General features: G+C 36.6%; 1 protein-coding gene across 4 annotated transcripts in view; it reads right to left on the bottom strand.

Annotated features, from left to right (window-relative positions):
* Positions 1 to 19,271, bottom strand: part of PPP1R9A (protein phosphatase 1 regulatory subunit 9A) — a 296,367-nt gene that overhangs the window by 24,260 nt on the left and 252,836 nt on the right. For 2 of the 4 annotated variants that reach the window (XM_021689637.2, XM_021689636.2), the window contains exon 11: positions 3,364 to 3,521. In XM_021689637.2, the coding sequence (XP_021545312.1) occupies positions 3,364 to 3,521 (158 nt within the window). Of the gene's footprint in view, positions 1 to 2,562; positions 2,861 to 3,363; positions 3,522 to 19,271 lie in introns of all 4 variants that reach the window. The other 2 variants (XM_021689634.2, XM_021689633.2) reach the window with 2 other exon arrangements.

Raw genomic sequence — 19,271 nt, 5'->3', positions numbered from 1 at the left:
TCTCAAAAACAGACTTGAAAATCGTGAGGGTAGTTGGCATTCATGTCTTATTCCTAATTTTTGTGCAAATGGCTTAAGATTCACTATTTAGTGGTTGATTGCTGGTAAGTAACCAATCATATTCAGACAATTTTTTCTAATTCCATTTTTACTTTAACAAGTTTTTCCTGAAAATGTCTGAAGAATTACACCAAATGCCTCTCGACTTCCACTAATATTATAACACTTCACCTTCCCTTTGTTGATATGATGATTTATATTGTTAGATTTTCTAATGTTGAACTATTCTTACATTTTCCGAATCAATGCTACCTGATGATGGAATTTAATTAACTTGCACTCCTGGATTCAATTGATTAGCATCATATTTAAAATGAATCTACATGCATAAGATTTCCTTTTTCCACACAGTCTTTACCAGTTTTTAGGACTCTAGCTACTTAAATAAATGGGAAACACCCTACCTGGAATAACTAGCATAAAATAGAGACTATCTTTTTTTTTTTTTATAGCTTAGGCGGAATTCACTTATAAAACCACCTGGCTCTGGTGATTTTCTAAATGGAAGCGTTTATAAAAACACATTTCATATTTCTGTGATTATTGGTTTATCCAAGTTTTCCTCTTAGACAATTTGAACAGACTAATTTTGTAGAGAACGCCACTTCCTTTAGATTTTCAAATCTACTGAGTTCACATACTATCATTAAAAAAAAAATAATTCTGGGGTGCCTGGGTGGCTCAGAGGTTAAGTATCTGCCTTCGGCTCAGGTCATGATCCCAGGGTCCTGGGATCGAGCCCCACATTGGGCTCCCTGCTTGGCGGAGAACCTGCTTCTCCCTCTTCCACTCCCCCTGCTTGTATTCTTTCTCTCGCTCTCTCTCTCTCTGTCAAATAAATAAAATCTTTAAAAAATAAAAAAATAAATTAAAAAAAATAATTCTTTTAATCTCTGTATCTCCTTTCTTATTTCCCATGCTTCCTTTTTTCGTTTGTGTCTCTATTTTTTTCTTAATGTGTCCTCCCAAGGGGCTATTCACTTTTAGCCAGAATAATTTGCACACCTTTATTACATTTTTTGGGTGGAGAGAGGAATTAAGAATAGGCTTTTCATTTCAGTAAAAATTAAATTCAGCTTATATCTCTTACCTGCTCCTTTCTATTTTCTGTTTTTTCCTCCTGCCTTTTAGTTGTTCTGTTCCTATTATAATGAATATTTATCTTACTTATTTTCAGTCTTTTAATAATAAAGGAATTTAAGGAATAATAAAGGAATTTAAAGCTATACATTTTTCCCTGGAGTACAATATACTGACTACCAATTCAACTTTTGAAAATGTATTCTAAAGAAATGAAAGTGTCAGTATATAAGAATATACACATGCTTGTTGTAACTTCTTTCACGGTGGTAAGCAAATAAGCAATACACAAAAAGAAACCTACTAGAATATAGCCTCAATGTCCACCAATATTAGAATAGTTGCTCACTAGATAAGATTCTCTTATCATTTAAATTTGTGTATATTGCCTTAGAGGGATGTCCATAAAATATTATGTATAAAACAAAACTGTAAAGTCATGTTACTTGTATGATTCATTTTTGTAAAAAAAGTATACAAAACAAAACACAAACATACCAAAAAGTATTTCTGTTTTTACATCTACACACACACACACACACACGCATGTGCGCATGCGTGCATATACACCTAATATATACTTATGTGTATTTCACATGTGAAAGATATCAACAAATTTACTTGGTTACTATAAAGGGACACATCAGACATGGTAGGAAAAAATGAACTTAATCTTCATACATCTCTGTAGCATTTAACTTGTTTAATGAGAATTTATTACTTCTATAAATTAAAATGACAAAAATCTATTGACATGACTACTAAATTGTGGTGTTAATTCTAGGAGCTTATTTTAAAATTTAATTGATTAATCTCTCTGTATTATCTTTATCATAGATTTCCTGTCAGAATTTTTGTAATATATCATTATTGTGAAAATTTCTTCTAAATAAAAACCAATTAATGGTTTAAAACTTACACTGCTTTCATCTTCACACACACACACACACGTGTATCTATGTATATGTGCGTATGCAATGCATTTTTATAGATATTATATACATACATATTTTTACATACATATTATATACACTTTTTTTTTCTTTTCTCAATGTGAGTATGTTAGTGTTTATTGAAACTCTGGGCTGCTATTCTATAAAATCACTAGTAGGCCTCCTGAAGAATTTCCTTCAATAGTAATAAACTTGTGGACAGCTGAAGAAGTAAAAATACTAACCTGGTAGGAAAAGATAGATAGATAGATAGATAAATAAATAAATAATAAATAAATAAATAAATAAATGGGAGAGGCATGTGCTCTTATCCCACAACATAAAAAGTAAGCAATATTAATTATTAGGTGTGAGAAGACAAAGGACTTATGACTATGACAGAAAAAGCTATTCTTAACATTGCACAAATCAAGGAGTTAGTGAAATTAGACAAAACAAAAGCAAAAACAACAATAAAAATCAACAGTACCTTTTTCTTGTGATATTTTCTTGGTGGTGGCTTGATGGTGGCATGGAGATTCTTCCATATCATGATCAGATTTTGAAGGAGAGGAGAGTGAAGTGTCTCCCCAAATAAGGGAGGAAGGCTCTTTTTCCAGGCACAGTGGTCCCTCTTGAAATTCAGCTATGTGGTCAGATGAGAAGGGCACACTGCCAGCCACTGGAGTGAGGCATGGAGCACCAGAATCTGATTCTGGAGAAGTTCTCAAACCCTTGGGCAGAAGTGATTTGGTAATGTGTGTGTGGTTATAGAAACTGTTTGAAGGCTGTTGGTATAAGAGATTATAAAGGAGGTCATGCCGCTGAGCATCAGCTCCATGGAATACTTACTTTGAAATCAGACCGAACTTTTTTTAGTAAACCCTTTGAAAACCAGTTTTTTGGGGGGTTTACAGAGGAGACTGCATAGTTTACAGCAATTCACCATATTACCACTGTAGCTAAGACAGACACCTAAGACATACAGAAACAATTACTTGTACATTCCTTACTTCCCACTAGGTAAAACCAACAGCTGAATATAAAAGCACCATCATGAAATACGACAATATGGATAATGCTCTTGGGTTAGTTCATTGAATGAGTACAGAAATAAGCTGAATTACAATATATCGAGTTGAGTAAGAATTTAGGAGACAAAGCAGTGAACTATTCCAGCTGTTTCCATCTAGGGCATAGAATCTGGCTGCAGAAAAATCATCTTTAATAAGCTGTAGGAACAAGGAGACAGCTCTACACTGCAAGTCAGGAATCAGTCAATGGGGCTCACCTTTCGCTCCAGACTGTCTTCTCCATCTGTTGAACTGACACTATCATAGAGTCTTGTCCTAGAGGGCCTCTGGCGTCTGTTCTTCACAGAGAGCTGGGCTCGGGTTTTCAGTGCTTTTGAATCCAGGCGCTCTGTCTCTGGGACAGCCTCATTCAGGTCTAAGAAAAGAATGACGCAAAATAATCGGCGAGAGAAACCTTTGGAGAGGATCGTCAAAGAGACCACAGACACTGATAACAAAAATCTCAAGGTTATCAATAATTCCAGGCAAAAAATAGGTGACAACCATGCTGGCCTGTCTGATAACCCCACAGGTAACAAACAAATCAAGTGAGATTTAGGAGAAATGTACAAAGCCTAATGGAAGAAACCAACACCAAAGGTAACCAAGGCAACAAAAAAATCTAACATCCAAAGAGCCAACATGGTCCTCTGTGGTCTGCCTCTCACTACCTTTAATCTTGCTGCACTGAGTCCAAGTCAGAACTCCAAGTCACCATTCCAAAGGGGAGAAGGAAATGTTACCCATCGATCTATGTAGGCGTTGGCTGAGGAAAAATTGTTCTCTGGTTGAATTTATCTGGAATGCTTCTGCTCCTTAGAAATCATGTAGTTTGACCATCAATCCTATTTTAATTTTTTAGAGTGGCAGTCATTAAATGAAGTCATAATGTTCACAGAATCAATAATTAAGTACCTCCGGATTTAAAGTGTTAAAAATAAAGCATATAACTGAGTTGCAGAAAATTAATATGTACTGATATTAATGGAGTAAAACAATTTCTTACAGTAGCATTACTGGAGGAAATTCCTTTTCACAGTATTATTATGAAGGTGTGCTCCAAAAATATTGTGACCAAAACAAGGAAGCATCTCAGGTTGTGTCTCTCTTACCTATGGAACTCTGCATTTGGCATATGGTTCTAATAAATTATATTAAACATATTTTCCCTAGAAGATACATCCACTGAATGACAATATTTACAGAAGGTTCTGACTCTTCATTTCCTGTATTTGCAAGAAAAGTGAATAGTCAGAAGAGTCAGACTATTCAGGTATTTATAAAGGACAGCTAAATATTTTCTAATTAGTACTCTCTTTATTGTTTACATGTCAATGAAGAAAAAATAATCTCCTTGATCACTTTAATTTCTTCCTTTCAATAAAATCTAAACTTGCAGCTGCTGATTAAGAGTTCATTAGTTGTGATAATTGGGAGATAATCAACCTTACAAGCTCTTGTTTACATATAAAATGTGGGAACACCACACAGATGAAAGCAATATAATTAGATAGACTGTCATACAAGCCCGTTTCACAGTTTATCTATCTTGTATTTGGATTGTATCTTCTTTAACACAAAGCACAGTCACACACACACACACACACACACACACACCCACACACACACCCCACCTCATGTGTTCCTCACAACCCCACGCAACAGCTGCCAAGTTATGTTTTATCCTCTCCTGAAGTTCAGAGAACTTGAGTAACGGGCTCTTGTCGGCACAGCTGGCTGATGAGCTGCCATGATTTTTCTTGTTTTTTGACTCCCAGGCTACTAGTCTGTGCCCTCCAAATTTAGCTAAGGTTGAACAAGTTACTAGAAAAAGAATTTTCCTGCCATTACAGTTCAGTATTTTTGGCTGTAAAATCACATATAATGTGACTAATCTGGGAAATTCATTTCTCCAATTGGCTACATATGAAATATTCTTATTAAACTTCCACATACGTGTTAAGAATGCATAAAAAGGAAGACATGTTGAAAACTGCAGAAAAATAATTTCTCAGATTTCTTATTTGGTTGGTTTATAACAGCTTTGGTTACTTGGTGATGAGAAGACCCAAGGAGGAAGCTTGTTCTACTTTTGTAAACATGGCTCCTTTTGCAATAGAAGCCTGGCCCCGGAGGACCTAACATAGCACCCAACACCCAGGGTTGCAGTAACTACTCCATCACTAGGTACAGAACAAATAAAGTAAGGGAACATGAGAGCTACTTATTTGCAGGGTTTAGAGTGTGGGGAATTTATTCTGGGACTTCTGGCTCTGTTAACTACTCAGTAATTTGCCTGGTACTCATATCAAACAACCCCCAAAGCAATCTAGAATATCTGCTTTAGTATCAGCTAGCACTGAGTAGGTGCAAACTGCTGGAGCACAAATACAGAATTACATCTATTAAAGATGAAGTTAGCTGGAAAAGCAGTGCCTTAAGTCCATTATCCAAGTGGCCAGAAACACGCTGCAACCAATTAACAATTTTTGAGGACCCGAAAACAAAGTTCTCGGGGTCCTTTTATAGCAGTGATTCATGAATTACAAATCAGCAATTTATATATTCCACCCTGAGAACAAATGTTTTTTTTTTTTTTTTAAAGATTTTTATTTATTTATTTATTTGAGACAGAGAGAATGAGAGACAGAGAGCATGAGAGGGAGGAGGGTCAGAGGGAGAAGCAGACTCCCTGCCGAGCAGGGAGCCCGATGCGGGACCCGATCCCGGGACTCCAGGATCATGACCCGAGCCGAAGGCAGTCACTTAACCAACTGAGCCACCCAGGCGCCCGAGAACAAATGTTTTTTAAGTAAAGAACCAGAAAAATGGAATGGAGCGGAGAACTTTCACCTCAACAGCAGGAAGTTGGAAGGAAAGCTGTCCACAGGAAGCAACTACTAAAGACGCCACAAGCTACACCCCCCTTAGGAGTGTTAGAGGAAGTGTAGGGCAGAGAAGGAAAATGTGTATAGTACTTCTGTGGTTGGGTAACCAGAAGCTATCTTTTCCTATCCTGTTGTGTAAGAATCAGAATATTACAACTCAGAAGAACCTTTGGGATTCTATCCCAGCCTTCTTTTCCAGATAGGAAAAACAAGGCTCAAAGAAGATTACTACCTTGTTTACTAGCTGCATCACACAGTTAATCTGTGGATGAGACTGGATAGAGCTCAGTCCTCAGAAGTCTATCATCTGGGGGAGCCTGGGTGGCTCAGTTGGTTAATCTCCAGACTCTCGATTTCGCCTCAGGTCATGATCTCAGGGTCCTGGGATCCAGCCCTGTGCCAGGCTCTGCGCTCAGCACAGAGTCTGCCTGTCCCTCGCCCTCTGCTCCTCCCCCGGCTCTCTCTCTCTTTCAAATAAATAATAAAAAAAAACTTAAAAAAAAAAGCACTTACCATCCTTCTGGAAGGTCACTCTCAAGTCTGAAAGTAAACTTCACAAGTAATCTTTTGCCTTCGTCGAGTCTTTGTTTTAGTTTTACTTTATGTTCCAAACAAAAATACAGGTCAGGTCCTAACTTTGCAAATTTCCAGAAGTATATAGTATCGAAGAAAGAAAAAAACCCGAGGGATTTTATTTGGTTTTATATTTATCCAAGGAGTAAAATTCTTACGTCAAAAAATTAGCTGTCAGTTTTGAGGATGACAATGTGGCAGAAGAAATCCAACTGGCTCCACATTGCTAAGTTATATGCAACTGAATGTAAGGGCTTAGGTGGCCATGTTCTCTCACTGTCATTCACTCTCTGCAGAGACCTTAATCAATAACCTAACACTGCTTTTATAAACCCAAGACCCTGGGCTCTTCTCCTACCCCTTCTCTCCAGGCTATCGTGTTCTGTTGTCCATAAGAATGAGAGGGAAATTTCCTTTTCATCTCTCCTTTCCTTCTCTATTCTTTTTTTTCAGACCCTCCAGTCTCTGAAAGAAGCCTACCTCTGACTCAAATGCAGCTAGACACACAAAAGATGAGCAGACTCCAGTAGATTAATAAATGCAGACAGACAAACACAGAAAAGAAATGAAGTAGTTAAGGATAGAGTGGTGTTGCATGGGTGGGACTCCACCCTAGTGTACCTGCATTTGAAGACTAGCTTCAATATTGCTTCGAATTGCATCCTTTAAAAAAATTTAATGGATTCGATTATGATTTTAGCAGCTGTTATGAAAAATGTTCTATGAAATTAGGATGTTATATATCCTATTACACAGCAACCAGTTTCCCTACAGTAATGCTGTGAGTCATTCAGTATTTTCACTAGATTGACGTTATTTTTGACGCAAATGGAATGCTACCCACAGATCAGATAGAGATGGCAAGGGAAGGAGGGGAATGGAGCAGCTGGACAATGGGGGCTGCTCTGCATTCTTACGGGCATTATTCTCCCCAGAACCAGTCCTACTTCTATTATCTCACTTATGCTATTATCAACTACAATGCTGAGCATCATGAGACACTTGGTGGCATTTTAAAACTTGAACGGCAGCTGCATATCACTCACAGTCACTGCAAGTTCACAGAAGGTGGGCCCGTGGGTTTGCGGTTGATACGTCCTGCGTGCAGATGTAGGTTTATGTATATCGGAGAGGTGGTGTAAAACAGTTACCACGAGAGTGATCTGGAGTAAGTCTTCCTCAAACAAAATCCAGATAGTGGCTCCGCCACTAAATTGGGCAATTTCCCCAACCTCTCTGTCCCTCAGGATCCTCAACTGCAAAATGGGCACAATAACACAGCACTAATAACTGCACTGCTGTGAGGACCAAATGCATTAATAGAAATACAATGCTTGGAAGAGTGACTATTACATAAGCACCCAATGAATGTATTTACTGATGTGGAAAGGTTAGCAAGATATTCTTACACGACTAAAGCAAGTTGCAGAACCATATGTACATTCATTTTAAATATTTTAAAAAGAGCAACATAAAATATATTTTCTAACGATACGGTGATGCCTATGATTTAAGGAGAAAGATACTGACGATGGTGGTTACCTCCAAAGAAGGTATTAGATTTGGAGATCTTGGCCAACAGGTACTTTAAACTTATTTGTAATGTTAAATATTTTTGTATTATATGTATTTTTTTGCATTTAATATATTACTTATATATTTAAAATTAGTAAAAAACAAAACAACAACCCACACATTCAGTACATTTTCTTTTACAGACATCTTAATTCCATTCTAATCCAAGAGCTCTGGTGTTTTCGGACTCAGGATTCCCAGATGTTGATATTAGTCCAGGAAACTTTGTCCAAGTCCTTGTGACTGTCTCACTGCCCCATGTGAGAAGGCTGCAAACCTGTCAATTAGGTCTGTGGAGACTGTTTGCCTGCCTTGCTCCTCCACTAACTGCCAGATGATCTGGCTTGATTAGGGCCCTATGGCTTAGCTTCCAGTCATTACTTTGTTTTAGCATGGCACAGCAAAGATGTATTGACTCGGATACGGTAATTTGAGACCAAGTTACACAAATTCATCTCATCTCATGACAGCACTTTACTTAAGAACCCACCCGCAGGCAACTCCCACCCTGAACTCTATTAATTTAGTTACTTTCCTTATAATCGCCTAAAAGCTAATATATTTTATACCCCAAGTAGTATTTATGAAATTTTAGGAAGCTGATTTCTTACAATTTCAGAACAAGTAGATGATTGCTGTTTCCTAATCTTTTAAGTAGGTCTGAGATTATTGTTGTATGAACTATACATTTCATTTCTTAATGTTCAAAAGATACTAAAGAATTCCTTTTTTTTTTATCACTCTTTCAATAAATGCAACCTCAAAACTATCTGTGTAGCCTCTGAAACATAATTGGTTATCTGTTTTAGTGTAATGCCTCTCCAGCGCAGTCTGATACCCAACTTCTTCAGCTTATGGTTAACCTACCTCTCTGTTCTCAAGAGGGCAGAGAGGTCCAAACTCTGTTGCCCCTGACTTTTTGGAATGCCACTAGACTGCCCAGGGAGACAGTGGCTGGAAGGCAGAGAAAAACTATGTCAGATACCCTAAATTCCATCAAATATCATTTGTACCCCTTGTAAGAGTCATTGATTCTGAGAATTTGAAAGGATAATTTACGTTTAGACAACAGGGAAAAGCATTCAATATCTTAGGATTCCTTCACTGCTAAACATCTTTAGAATCTGATAGAAATCGTCAAAGAATTGTAAAATCTAATCAAATGGGTAAACTGGCTGGGAACTGCAGACTTCTGTGAGTAGGACCATGAGGTCATGTACATAAGCTGGGTCTAGGAAGGTGGGATATGTAAATGTCCTCTTCTTGATATTATGGCATCTCTGACAAGACAACAATAAACAAGCTTCTGTGTTGTCATTCAGGGATGCCTACAAAAATCTGTGGATATTTGTAATCCCAAATATGCTAAGTAGGCAACCCCCCAAATTATATATAGTGATGTAATAGTTTCCTTGATTACTATAAGAAGAATTCAGAGTTTATGCCTTTTGTAGGAAATAACCTCAGTTACTTAACAGTTGTTGGCTTCCTTATTGGGAAAGTATCTTTCAACTATGGGAAGACTTAATTACATACATATAGCATCAGAAGGTTTAAGAAAACTCAAAGGCTACACTACTTGTAAGTGTAATGTAACAGGTGCATGAGAATTTCTTAAGTACTTGCAAAGACTGTCAGTCACTAAAAATAGTATTTAAAAAGGAAGTCAAACGTAACGAATTTATAAATGCAATTTAAAATGTTTGTAGGTGCTAATTAGCTAAGTTTGTAAATAGGAACTAAATATTATTCAAAGATCCCTTAACAGTGATTTGCAAATCAAATTTAAAAACTAGGTTTTTGATAACGTAGCTTGAATAAATCAAACATTAATTATAATACCAAAATAAATATCTGAATGACTTTTTGGGTACTCTTAAGGCCCTTACTGTCATCACAAAACTCACAGGCAAAACTCACAGAACCCAAGTTCTATGTTTCTTAAGTTTCCTAATACGTGGCATTTCCTGTGGGTTCTCAGAGACTTAATTAGTGTGAAGTATTGAAGTAGAACATTACTTCATGTCCACTGGGATTCAGTCATAACTTGATATTAGTGTCCTGCATTCACAGAAAAAACCCTAAGGATCTTATAACTACTGAAACAATACGGTTGGAACATTGTTCAGAACCAGACACACAAGATAATTTTCTGGTCCTAATTCCAGAAATAGCTGTTCATTGTTTGGTTTTAATTTTAAAGAGGCCGGGACACCATGATTGATCATATTTCCCTCTTGGCTGGTGGATGGTGTGAAATCTGAGCTCCACCCTGAAAAATTTACAGGAACCTACCAACATGCACTGCACTTAGAAACCACTCGTGCATCATCTTCTTTTGTATCCTCCCATCCTGATTTCCCAGCCTGTTCTTTTAGTCAATTTGACCTTAACCTAACTATATAGCATCTCCCAATCTGTGTAATTAGAATTTCATGGTGAACCCGAGCATTATCTCTAAAATATAAGAAACACTTCAGAATACAGCTATCTCGTAAAGTTTCCTTGAAAAGGAGCTATATCCCACACAGTCAGGTTAAAATTGTCTTTACTACCAGGGCACATGGGTGGCTCAGTTGGTTGAGCCTCTGCCTCTTGGTTTTGGCTCAGGTCATGATCTTACGGTCTTGGGATCCAGCCCCGCAGCGGGCTCTGCACTCACTGTGGAGTCTGCTTAGGATTCTGTCTCTTCCTCTCCCTACCCCTCTGCCCCACCCCTCTGCTTGCGCACTCTCTTTCTCAAATAAATAAATAAAATCTTAAAAAAAATAAAATAAAATTGTCTTTACTTCAGATCATAATCTACCTTATAGTTCAATTCCCAGCAAACAAAATTTAAAAGTCAAAATAAAATATAAAGCAGCCCCCTTTTCCTAAAGTGGACAGAGAGCTACTAAGCTTAAGCTCATTCTGACAAAATAGCTTGTTTTCTATCAAAACAACTTTAGATATCTTCTAGTACTAATGCATACCTCAGTAGGACTGAAGGTCTGGTGACTTCTGTGAACTTACAAAGAGGCAGTGAGAAACAGGAACCAAGAAGAGTTGTCATTTTGCAACTGAATACCTCCTTCTGAATGCCTCGTTGATTTGGCAACAAAAGTCTTAATGACTTACACAAAGACAGATGCACAACTTGCACAAAACTAGGCAGGCAATTTAGGTACTTTGCTTTTTGAGTAAGAGAACAGATTTTGGCTCTAATGATATGCCAGAAAACAATCAATAAGTATTGATTTCTCATTCATTTGGCTTGTTCATTAAAAATTTCCATTGTGATTTACCGGGAATGTTCACCCTTTAATTAGTGCAATTCAATAATATTTCATGGTCAAAATTATTTATTGGGGATTAAAAGTTGCTGCAAATAATTTGTTCAGGAAAAATGAAAATGATGAAAGTTTACCAAGAAATTATATCTGTATGCATGATAAAAACAAGCTGAATCCACTCCAGAATTCTCTCCTGCCCCAATTTAGAACTAAACAATGTGACACCAAGGAATAATTACCCCATTGCTCTGTATCTAATGCTCTTGTATAAGACACTCTTGATAATATAGTGCAAGCATTCACTTTCCTTTTAATGACTTTCCATTTAATGAATTCTGGCTTTAATCATGCCTTTAACCTTATTTTAAAATTCTGGGTTCCAATGCTAAAAGTGAATGCTTAATGTACTCTCAGACTCCATCAGGAAATAAATCAGACGTGGTGGTAGGGGTCTAGTCTGGCTTCATATCCACAGGTATCTGAAAAGAGCCACTAACACTGAGGGCCCAGGGAAAGGCAAAAAGGACAAAGACAACACATGATTACAGCCTCAGCAGAAAATGATTTCCTGGAGGAGGCCAGTGACCTCAGGAACCTCCTTATTGATGTAAATGTCTCTTGGTGTTGACTTTCCTCCCCTTATTAAATCTTAAGTATGATAAGCCCCCAAAAGTCTTTTGTGATTTTCCTCATTCTTATCTTTCAATTAAGCTACTTAAAAATGTCTATTTTAATATTTTTATTTATACAAAAATTATACCATATATGTAAGTCATATAGAAAAAGAAGGAAAAAGACACCCAATGTTCCTACCATCAAGCCTAAAAAATAAAATTGTTACTTTTGAAGCCCTCTCTATGCCTTATTTCTAGTTGCAGCCCCTATTTTTTCTCCTATTTATTCACAAAACTGTCCTTAAACAATATAAATTCTGCTTGCTTTTTGAGTTTATATATGGTAATGAACTATATTCAATATTCTGCAAATTGTCATTTTGTTTGCTCAACATTATGTAGAAAGGTATGACTAGGATTAATTCACTTTTTTCTGCAATTCTTATGAACAATATTGCTGTGCATGTTTGAACATGTCTTTTGGTACACATTTACAAGAACTTCCAGAAGCATATACACATGTAGAAGTAAACCTGGTGGGCCACAGAATCTTCATATCTTCCATTTTACTGGATAATACCAAATCGCTTTAGCAAAATAGCTGTATGAGTTTTCCTTCATGCTGGCTATCACATATTACTGTGAAACTTTATACCTGCAAATCACTTTATTTTTACTGATGAGGCTGAATGTTTACTTATGTTTACCAAGCTCTAGGTTTTCCTTTTTTTGGTAAACTGATTGCTTATGTGTTTGTCCATTTTTCTATTAAGTTAGTTGTGTTCTTAGTATATTCTGGAAAACAATCTTTTTTCTTAGTTAAATGGGCTGCAAATACCTTCTCTCAAATTTTTGGCATGCCCTTCAGGGAAATCCAAATCAAAACCTCAATGAGATACCACCTCACACCAGTCAGAATGGCTAAAATTAACAAGTCAGGAAACGACAGATGTTGGCGAGGAGGCGGAGAAAGGGGAACCCTCCTACACTGTTGGTGGGAATGCAAGCTGGTGCAGCCACTCTGGAAAACAGTATGGAGGTTCCTCAAAAAGTTGAAAATAGAGCTACCCTACGACCCAGCAGTTGCACTACTGGGTATTTACCCCAAAGATACAAATGTAGTGATCTGAAGGGGCACGTGCACCCCAATGTTTATAGCAGCAATGTTCACAATAGCCGAACTATGGAAAGAGCCAAGATGTCCATCAACAGATAAATGTATAAAGAAGATGTGGTACATATATACAATGGAATATTATGCAGCCATCAAAAGACCCGAAATCTTGCCATTTGCAACGACGTGGATGGAACTAGAGGGTATTATGCAAAGTGAAATAAGTCAATCAGAGAAAGACATGTATCATATGTTCTCACTGATATGAGGAATTCTTAATCTCAGGAAACAAACTGAGGGTTGCTGGAGTGGTGGGGGGTGGGAGGGATGGGGTGGCTGGGTGATAGACATTGGGGAGGGTATGTGCTATGGTGAGCACTGTGAATTGTGTAACACTGATGAGTCACAGACCTGTACCTCTGAAACAAATAATACATTACCTGTTAAAAAAAAAAAAAAAGAAGATAGTAGGAAGGGAAAAATGAAGGGGGGGAAATCGGAGGGGGAGACAAACCACGAGAGACTATGGACTCTGAGAAACAAACTGAGGGTTCTAGAGGGGAGGGGTGGGGGATGGGTTAGCCTGGTGATGGGTATTAAAGAGGGCACATATTGAATGGAGCACTGGGTGTTATACGCAAACAATGAATCATGGAACACTACATCAAAAAGTAATGATGTAATGTATGGTGGTAAACATAACATAATAAAATAAAACTAAAAAAATTGGTGTTATGGCATTTTTGTAATACTGAGGCTTCCTACCTCTACCAATTTATACAGGTCTTCTTGAGTATCTTACCATGGCTCTTGAGCTTCTTTTGCTAAATTCATACTGGCTATCTTATATTTTTTGTTGCTATTATAAATCGCTTGTACAAAAATGACATTTTCTGTTTGTTACAACTAACTGATGTCTAATGATTCTTGGAGCCATCCATCCTGCTGAACTCTTATTAATTCTAATAATCTGTATTCTTTTTTTTTTTTTTTTTTTTTTAAAGATTTTATTTATTTATTCATGAGAGACAGAGAGAGAGAGAGAGAGAGGCAGAGGGAGAAGCAGGCTCCCAAGGAGCAGAGAGCCTGATGCGGGACTCGATCCCAGGACCCTGGGATCATGACCTGAGCCGAAGGCAGACGCTTAACCATCTGAGCCACCCAGGTGCCCTAATAATCTGTATTCTTGAAGGTTTTTTTTTTTATGTATTCAATTTTATTATCAGTGAATAGTAACAAATTTGCTACTTTCTTTTTTATTCCTTATATTTTTTATTTCTTTTGCTTGTCTGGTCCTTGCTAGGACCTCAAGGAAAACACTGAATAGAAATGGTTATAGCACAGTAAGTGGTGAAATGTTAACAATATTCTTAATTTTAAAAGAAGTTCCTGATTTTAGCATTTCCCCACTTACTATGATGCAATTTGATAGACTTTTGTTTGCTTCACATATCAAGTTAAGAAAGTTCTAGTTTTAAAAAAAAAGAAAGTTCTAGTTTAATAAACTTTTGTATTTCTAATAAACTTTTTATCATGAATAAGTGTTTAACTTCATTAAATGTTTGTCTTCATCCAATGAGATGATTATATAGATTATTCCTCTAGTTAATATATGAATTATACGAGTTTTTGCATGTTAAACCAACTTTGGGTTCCTTGTATAGACACAAGTTGGTTATGATATTATATAGGTTATATATATAAATGTATGTAAAATGCATTTCTGGATTCAGTATTTATCTCTGTGAATAAGCAAGTCTTTTGTTTTGCTTTATTTATTTATTTATTTTTAAAAGATTTTATTTGTCAGAGAGAGAAAGAGAGAGCACAAGCAGGGGGAGCGGCAGGTAGAAGGAGAAGCAGGCTCCCCACTGAGCAAGGAGCCCGATGTGGGACTCGATCCCAGGAGCCTGGGATCATGACCTGAGCCAAAGGCAGCCGCTTAACCAACTGAGCCACCCAGGCATCCCTATTTGTTTATTTTTTAAGGAAGAGAATCCTGGCCAGCTAATGGGTGTCACTCTGCTCACCTCAGAGTAGAAGAGGAACTTGATTCCAGAACACGACTGTGTTAGACAGCTTAAATCTTATACAAATGTATTAACCCCATCTGCAGCTTAACTGTTTGTTAAATATACAGATCTGTACTCTTTTGTACAGAATTAGTTATTCTGTACAAAATTATTAGTTATACAGAAAACCATACTCGAGGCATTTGCCTAGGTGTATAACCTCTAATATATTGCCACTAAATATTTATTAAAAGCAATTAAGGATTATAAGACATGTCATGTATAAAAAGAATTTTAAAAAACCCAAACCCCAACTTTTTGAGGATTTTTATTAACTCTTTACTCAGTGACACAGGTCACACTCCAGTTACAGAAGAATTTTCTTTAATTCTAGTATAATTAACATACAGTGATATCTTAGTTTCAGGTGTTATGAAACTAGGGGCATGTAGGTGGTTAGTTGATTAAGCATCTGACTCTTGATTTTGGCTCAGGTCATCACCTCAGGGTTGTGAGATCGAGCCCCACATCAGGCTCCATGCTTAGCATGGAGTCTGCTTGGGATTCTCTCTCTCCCTCTCCTTCTGCCCCTCCCTCTGCTTGTGTGCTCTCTCTCTCAAATAAATAAAATCTTTAAAAAAGATTTTTTTTTTATATTCAATTGCAGTAGGGACTCATTTCCCCCAAAAAATAATTGTTATGATTTCACATGGAACCAATAAATGGATTGTTTTTAATAAAATAAGGAAGGAACTGGCAATACACTGGCAAATATCAAATATTCAAATTTAAAATATTGGTTATAAGGTAGAGCCACCAATATTTTTTCATGTTTACATATTTTGTCATCATCTAATAAAAATGTTTTTAATCATGCCAATAAAGTTGTCTAAAGATTAAAAAAAAGAAATTCTTTTTATACAGTTGAATGGGAAGTACATGAATGTATATTCAGTCCATTCTTTTCTGCAAATATTCTAAATTATATCTGTAGGTATCCAAAAACAGAAGAATAAAAGTTAACACAGAAAAAAGTAAATTAGAAAAAAAATCCCCACTTGATTAATCCAAAAGAAAGCAGATAAAAAGAACAAAGATTTTTGTTTGTTAGATTAGAAACAAATAGTAAGAGCTTAGGTTTAAACTCAACATATCAGTAAATAAATTAAATAAGAACTTTCTAAATGCATCTTAAAAATAAAGAATTGGGAAAAATTAAAAAGACTGAGAGACTGTAATAAAAAATAAACACCTATATACTGGTACAAAAGACATAGAAAGTTTACAGTATAAGAAAATTATATACCATACAAACACTAACCAAAAGAAAGCTGATATAGCTCTTCAAATATCAGACAAGGCAGATATTAAGGGTGAATTACTAAAAATAGAAACATTCTCTGATGATCAAAGGTCAATCTACCAAGAAGATATGACAATTCTAAACTGTATGTGCCTATTAACATCACCTCAAACACATAAAGCAAAAACTGACAAAACCAAAAGAAGAAACAGAAAACTCCACAATTACAGGGTGAGACTTTTTTTAAACACCTCTCTCTCAGTAACACATTCTAGAAGTTTTGAACATGGTTAACAAATTTAACCTGATATACATGAAAGAGCACCTGAGCACCAAACTAGACCAACAGATGGCTGAGTACATCGTGTCTTATCTATCCTCTCCTCAATAATTTAAATTGGTTTTACTGAACACTACATTACATATTTGTGTGATGCCATTAGTCTACACTGAGGGTCACTATGTGAAAATGTCCTAATAACAATCATCAGTGGATTTCCTTGTTTTCTCCAAATCATGCAAATATTTGTGCCACTAGTTGTACTTCTTTTAAGCAGATGGTTTGTTCTTTTATCTTATGGACACTGTGAATAATGTAATGAACAAGGGTTTCTATTTCCTTTGGCAACTAGGAAGCTTAGAGCCAAATTAAAGGCCTTGCCTCAGAAATACTGTAAGCATGGTATATATACCTGCAGCATTATTTCTGGCTCCACTCTGTACTCATCCTCATTGTTCTTTCTTATCTTTTTTTTTTTTTTAAAGATTTTTTTATCTATTTATTTGAGAGAGAGAGAATGAGAGAGAGCACATGAGAGGGGGGAGGGTCAGAGGGAGAAGCAGACTCCCTGCCGAGTAGGGAGCCCGATGCGGGACTCGATCCAGGGACTCCAGGATCATGACCTGAGCCGAAGGCAGTTGCTTAACCAACTGAGCCACCCAGGCGCCCCTGTTCTTTCTTATCTTGCCACAATCAATTTACCCAATCCTGTCATATGAAGGCATCTCTCCAAATTACTTCTAGACAATATATGAGTGAATGAAATATAAGGATAAAACATATAGATAAAAAAGGTACATACCCTTAATGGCAGTTGGTTACTTACCTTTGCTCTTCCTGATAAAGACTTTATTGAAATCAGAGTAAATTTCAAAGAAATAATTTAATTCAGAGAAATCAGATTCCATGCAAACCAGTAAGCTAACAACTGGGTCAGAACAAGCAAATACATGTGGATATGACCTGATGATCAGAGAATTGGCTGGCTTAAATATCTAAGCACGCTGAGTTTCACTGAAATGTCCACAAATCCTGGGTTTCTGACCAAGCATGCTGGGTTTAGGATTCAGGTGCAGACTACCATCTTAGGGATCAACTTTTAGGAAATCTAAAGCTTTATCTTAATAACCAAACCATTTTGTGGAAAAAGTGTAAGGGAAAGGAGAGGAAGCAAGAAGGTATTATTTTCATATCCTTATGCTCCTTTCTCCAGAATATTCTTAAGTTACCTGGAAAGTAGCTAAGAAATATATATATATATATTTTTTTAAAGACACCCAGGTTTGAGTAATTAATTCTAGATACAATCTATGCTGAAAGTCTAGACTTTCCTACAATCTGCCATCTTGCACCTTTAGTCTTTTTTTTTCTGGCTCAGTTCTTGTTAGAGCTAAGGAATAGTAAGTAACTAAAGGAACTAAGAATAAAAGGGTTTATATAAACCTTCATGTTCACACTTTAGGGAAGATAACATTCAGTGTTTTCTAACTAGTGGCGCACTAGCTGAGTAGATAGGTGTGAGAAAGAAGAAGGATTTGGTAATAACACCCGAACTTCATGGGGATACCTGAACTACCTTTACAAACCTACAAGTGACCCAGTTCCTGTTATGCCTCAAAACGATTAATGAATCACAATGCTTACAGAAATAGTCATGACTTCTTCTCGGGCATTCAAAGCCTACTTTTACTCCAAGAATACCCTGAAGCATACCTTTAACATAAGGTATATGAATCAGAAAAAAAAATTATTCTAATTTTATTCATTTTTTCCTTCTTCTTCAAACTCCCTCTCATCTCTTAAAATGTTTATCTCATCTATATATTTGTCTTCTACCAAACCATTCATCTTCCTCACCCTTTATCCTACAAATGACATGCCTTGTTATACAGCTGGCAGGGACAAACACTGTTCTTTCTACCTAGAAGCCATCCTTCCTCTTACAAATCAGTGTGGCACCAGACTTTCAGTGTTCAAAACACTTGTCTAAAGGTATCATAAATTTACTTCTAACCTCCTGAGGCAGGATAATGATAATCTGCCTTCATATGTAACTTCTACCAATTAGTCCTAGTTTTTCTTTCATTATTTCTATGGATATGCAGAACCTTTCACAAGAGCGTTTAAAATATTCGAAGCCAAAAACAGTATCATCTTAAGGATCCTGGAATATCTGAAGTGCAGGAAGCTCATGTTTTTCAAGTGAGTTTTCCAGGGAATCCAATCAAACTAAGACTACAACCCTTTTCTTCCAAGATCTCTCTAACCTGTTCTCTGCTCTTATTCTAATCATGACTTAAAAACCTGGGCAGTCGCAGACATTTCTAGTCACTTAGGGCCCCTGGATATAGGATAGAAAACTCTTACATAGACCAGCACTACTCAGGCACTAAGAAATGACAACAAAACACATGGTAGGAGGGCAAAATAATTACTTTTCACATCCTGGATCACAGGTAAAACAATGTGCCTTATTAATAAATAGTAAGTGCTAA

Source organism: Neomonachus schauinslandi, chromosome 12, assembly GCF_002201575.2.
Source record: "Neomonachus schauinslandi chromosome 12, ASM220157v2, whole genome shotgun sequence".
Lineage (NCBI taxonomy): Eukaryota > Metazoa > Chordata > Mammalia > Carnivora > Phocidae > Neomonachus > Neomonachus schauinslandi.
This window is presented reverse-complemented; position numbering and strand designations above follow the sequence as displayed.